We start from the raw sequence: 5,010 nt of genomic DNA, 5'->3' as shown, positions 1-5,010 counted from the left end.
GGTTCGAGCAGATGAAGCAGGACCGGCTGACCCGTTACCAGGTGAGGGTCAGGTTTCCTAGGGCAGCTGCTTCGATGTGACAGTGTGTGTGCCGCCCTGAATGTGGCTCCCACCCCCAGCAGTCCCACTTCCGGAAACTTGGCTTTGGGGATGGGGTGAGGGGGAAGGGGTTGCAGCTTCTAGGTGCTGGGCTGGCTGAGTGATAGGTGGGGTGCCCGGGGCGCTGGCCTGCTGGGAACTGGAGGCTTGGTGGGTGGAGCCCTATAAGCCCCTCCTTCCATCCCAAGGCATTCTGGGACTTGGAGGGGAAGAGGCGTGTCTAGCAGGTATCCTTTTCCTTCTAGGGCGTGAACTTGTATGTGAAGAACCTGGATGACTCCATAGATGATGAGAAACTGAGGAAAGAGTTCTCTCCCTATGGAGTGATCACCAGTGCCAAGGTCAGGGCCCGGGGCTCCCACAGAGGACCCGTAGCCTTCCCTCCCATCTTCACTGGCCCTGCCTTGTGGCTTTCAGGGAGCTGGTGGTGCTATGCCGCTCCTTTTGGAGTGGGAACTGGGTCTGACCCCACTGAAGCTTGTTTATCTGCATCTTATCTGGACTGGAGGGGAAGAGGGTAGAAATGTAGTCCCACTCACACAGCTGGACTTATTGGGGTTCACTGTAACCTAGGTTCATTCAACAAGCATTTATTGAGTGCCTACTGTATGCCAGATACCAGAAATTTATGCCTCAGAATTTCCATTGACTTCTGTTGTCTGGCCCTGGCCGGTGATATAACCTCTTTCTGGGCCTCAGTTTACCCATACGGAAAATGAAAGAGTTGGCTTACATCATTCTTTGCTCACTATTTATTGAGCACCTGCTGTGTGCTCAGCTCTCTTAGCATCAGAGATGTGATGTTGGCTCTGTGACCTTGAGCAGGTGTCTTTCTAGCCTCTTCTGTAAGATGAGGGTGATGGGCTCCCTGGATGGTTCTGAACCCTGGCTTCTCATTAAAATCCCCTGGAGAACTCTAATGTAGACACCCAAGTTAGAGAACCTGAATGTAGATCTCTGGGCATCTTAATTTTAAAAGCTCCCCAGATTTTAAAAAATATTTATTTGGCTGTCTCAAATCTTAGTTGTGGCATGTGGGTCTTTGTGGTGCACAGATTCTGTAGTTATGGCATGCAGGCTCAGTTGTGCAGTTGGCAGGCTTCGTTACCCCAAGGAATGTAGAATCTTAGATCCCTGACCAAGAATCGAACCTGTGTCACTGGCATTGCAAGGTGGATTCTTAACCACTAGATCACCAGGGAAGTCCCTCCCCAGATTATTTTTAAAAAGAAAGACACAGTGATCATTCATTCCATACTTGAGCACCTGCTGTTTTGCCAGGCCCTGTGGGGAGCACACAGAAATAAGTCAGATGTAGTCCTTGCTCTTGAGTAGCTTATAGTCTTGTGGGGAAGTCAGATGCATCACTAACTCAAGTCAACTATACGGTGTGGTGGGGGTGAGGTCAGTATAGGAGTCAGAGTTGTGGTAGCTTAATAGAACAGGAAGGAGGACTTCCTGTAAGAAGTGGCAGTGGCAGCAGCATTTGCCTTGGCTGTGAAGAGGTAGGGAGCTGCAGGTGGGAATGAAGAACTTTCCAAACAGATCAGTGTGGGTGAGGGCCTTGGGACCTGCACATGTAGTGTGATAGCTGGGTTCTTAGGAAGTGGTCTAGAAGTTCTTTTGCCTGTTGAACCCTTTTTAAATGTTCTTCAGGGAGCCTGGTATTTGGGGACAAGGTTCTAACAGTTTTTGAGTTAAGGACCTTTTCTCAAAAAAAAAAGTGATAGAAAGCTATGGGACATGTGAATTAAACACCAGTAACTCTGATTCAATTGAACAATTGGTAAGCTGATAAATTTGATTTATATAAAGCTCTGGTCCCTCTTTCATGGCAAATGCATACTTTATATAGTATTGTGGTTGGAAGCTGGGATTTTAAAGTTAATCAGAACTAGGTCTAAAGCCCAGTCCTAGCATTAACTAGTTATAGAGCCTGGAGGAAGCCATTTGGTTTACTTACTCATCTGTAAAATATGGGGGTCATACTACCTACTTTGAGAGGTGTCCTAAGAACTAAAAGGCCTGCAGGTGGAGCACCTGCCCTCCATAGGTAGTGAAATCATGACCTAATTGTTTACACATCTTTCATATAACTTCAGGAGGCTCACTGAACTCCTTGAGGAACTCTTGAATTGAAGGGAATTGTTAAAATCTGGGTTGCTTAGAGATGGGGCACACTGGGGTGATTATAAAATGGGAATTTTATATAATCTTACATAGACTTATATAATTTATTTTCTATTTTATAAAATAGTGCTTGAAAATGAGATGATAGAGCTCTGCATAAGTATTCATCATATAATTTTCTCTCTTTTTAAAACTACCTAATAGGAGTTCTTATTAACTTGTTAAAACACTATTTTTGTGCCAAGAAAATTTGGCTGTCTGATAAAGCTTATGGACCCCTTCTGAAGATATTTTTAAATGCATGAAAGAAAATTCATAGGATTACAAAAAACAGCTGTATTGAAATATATTTGTTAAAATACTAAGGTGACAGCAGTAGGTACTTCTTTAGTAATGCCTCAAGCTATAAGACCTAAAAAAAACCAACTAAGATCTGGGGAAATTCCTTGGCTGTCCAGTGGTTAGGACTCTGCGCTGTCACTGCTGAGAGCCCAGGTTCAATCACTGGTCGGGGAGCCAAGATTCCCACAAGCCACGTGGCATGGCCAAAAGAAAAACAATTGTAAGACTCGTGAACTGGCAATGAGCCTAAAAGATCAAGGGCAGCAATAATTAATGTGATAGGAAAATATTCCTCTTGACGAAGTCTGCACAGCTAATGCTGCTTTATTTTTTCTTTGCCTATATTCAGAATAGAAGGAAATGCTAATGTGAAAATACACCATTTTTTTCCCCATCGAAGTTCACAGACCCCTAGATTTCTATCCAGTGATCTTTCTGAGGGGATCTGTGAACGCTCAGGTCAAGGCCTTGTATGAATGGGTAGCAAAGTGCAGTTGAAAGTCACTGATGTTAGGGTGTGGGCTCTAATAGAGCAGATTTACAATGTTCTCAGCTCAGGTCCTCAAGGAGTCAGGCCAGTGTCTCAACCCTAAAAAAAAAAAATCAGGAATCGTAAATGCAATATGGATTGAATCTTGGGAGAGAGAAATGTTAGAAAGGCCAGTGAAATCGGAATGAAATCTGTGGTTCAGTTAATAGCATTGTAGATAATAATTCATAGTATTGTCCCAATCAGTTGATATTGTAGTTTTGTCCCCATGTTAACATGGTACGTTTGTCAAGCTAGGTGAAAGGTATGTATGTAAGTCTGTACTGTTTTTGCAGCTTTTCTATAAATCTGAAGTCCTTCCACAATAGAAAAGTTTTTTTTTTTTTTTAAATATCACCTTTACGACTGATACGAACCAGGTTGGAAAAGTGGCTTCTTTTTTCTTTTTAAATATGTATTTATTTGACTGCTCAAGGTCTTAGTTGTGGCATTCAGGATCTAGTTCCCTGACTAGGGATTAAACCTGGGCCCCTAGAATTGGGAGCACAGAGTCTTAGCCAGTGAACCAGCAGGGAAGTCCCAGAAAGGTTACTTTAACAGTTTGAAAAAAAAGACTAAGAACCTCTTCCTGAGATTTCCAAAGAACTTGGCTCATGCCTTGCCAAGGCAGTGGAGGTTTTCCATCACTGTGCATTGGGTTTGAGTTGTGGCTAATGTGTGACCCTCTGGCTGGGTGACCGTGGACAAGTTATTCTTTTTTTTTTTTCATAATAGGTTTTTGTTTCTATTGCAAAGAAAATCAACATGATAAAGCACCAAAAATACAATTCAAATTATTTTCGTGTTCAATACAAATCCCTTTAATGGAGTCTCTAGAAACTACAGCTCTTAAGAGCATCTTACTTTGTCCATAATTCACAAATGAACTAAAGAATTATATGGGTAGTTTAATGAAACCCAGGGAGTAGTTGAAATACAGATTTTTCATCATAGTGACGCCCACCAAAAGGTTTAAGATAGTAGCCTTGCTGAGGAACCCTGCCCCTAAATTTTAACCTGTCCCAAACTATTGAACCACTTCATTATAGCCTTGCTGATGAAGGCAGAAATAGTAACAGTTTAAAGCAGCTTTCCATCACTACTTAAGAAAATCTTTTTTAAAATATTTATTTATTTATTTGACTGTTTTGGGTCTTAGTTGCAGAGCATGGGCTCTCTAGTTGTGGCTTCTGTGGTTGCAGCTCATGGGCTTAGTACCTCTGAGGCATGTGAGAATCTTAGTTCCCTGACCAGGGATTGAACCCACATCACCTGCATTGTGTGGTGGATTCTTTACCCACTGGACCACCAGGAAAGTCCCAGGAAAATCTTTAGGAGGAAAATTTAGAGGTCAAAATGAACTCTGAAATGCACCTATTCTCACTAACTCTGGGGAATGGTCTAGTAACTGAGGATCAGCCCCCAGGTAGCAGGTGAGCTGGTCTTGGACAAGTCATTCTGAGCCTCACTTCCATCACCTGTAAAGTGGGAGTGGCCATGCCTCCCCGCTCAGGTGGCTCTGCCTGTCAAATGAGAAGGCCTGTCAAGCATCTGGCATGCGGTGGGCCTCAGTAAATTTAAGGGTGAGAGGACCTCCATCAATTGCAACTTCTGGGTGCCCTCTGCACCAGGGCAGCCTCCTCCCCAGGGGAGGGAGGGGAGCTTGACCCCAGGATTCTTCCTTCTTCACCCCCAGCAGCCCTTGTCTTGTCTTGCTTTTAGGTGATGACAGAGGGTGGCCACAGCAAAGGGTTTGGCTTTGTGTGTTTTTCCTCTCCAGAAGAGGCGACCAAGGCCGTGACAGAGATGAACGGGCGCATCGTGGGCACCAAGCCACTGTACGTGGCGCTGGCCCAGCGCAAGGAAGAGCGGAAGGCCATCCTGACCAACCAGTACATGCAGCGCCTCTC

The 5,010-nt window shown here is 44.2% G+C and overlaps 1 protein-coding gene across 1 annotated transcript in view; it reads left to right on the top strand.

Annotated features, from left to right (window-relative positions):
• The window catches only part of PABPC1L (poly(A) binding protein, cytoplasmic 1-like), a 24,954-nt gene that overhangs the window by 14,456 nt on the left and 5,488 nt on the right, over nucleotides 1-5,010 (top strand). The window contains exons 11-13 of the mRNA XM_010841005.1: nucleotides 1-41; nucleotides 345-440; nucleotides 4,823-5,004. The exon at nucleotides 1-41 is cut by the window's left edge and continues 2 nt beyond it. Of these exons, the coding sequence (XP_010839307.1) occupies nucleotides 1-41; nucleotides 345-440; nucleotides 4,823-5,004 (319 nt within the window). The remainder of the gene's footprint in view (nucleotides 42-344; nucleotides 441-4,822; nucleotides 5,005-5,010) is intronic.

The sequence above is a fragment of the Bison bison genome, unplaced genomic scaffold (genome assembly GCF_000754665.1).
Source record: "Bison bison bison isolate TAMUID 2011002044 unplaced genomic scaffold, Bison_UMD1.0 scf7180017864154, whole genome shotgun sequence".
Classification (NCBI taxonomy): Eukaryota; Metazoa; Chordata; class Mammalia; order Artiodactyla; family Bovidae; genus Bison; species Bison bison.
Note: the sequence above shows the minus strand (reverse complement) of the source record. Positions and strands in the feature narration are given on the sequence as shown.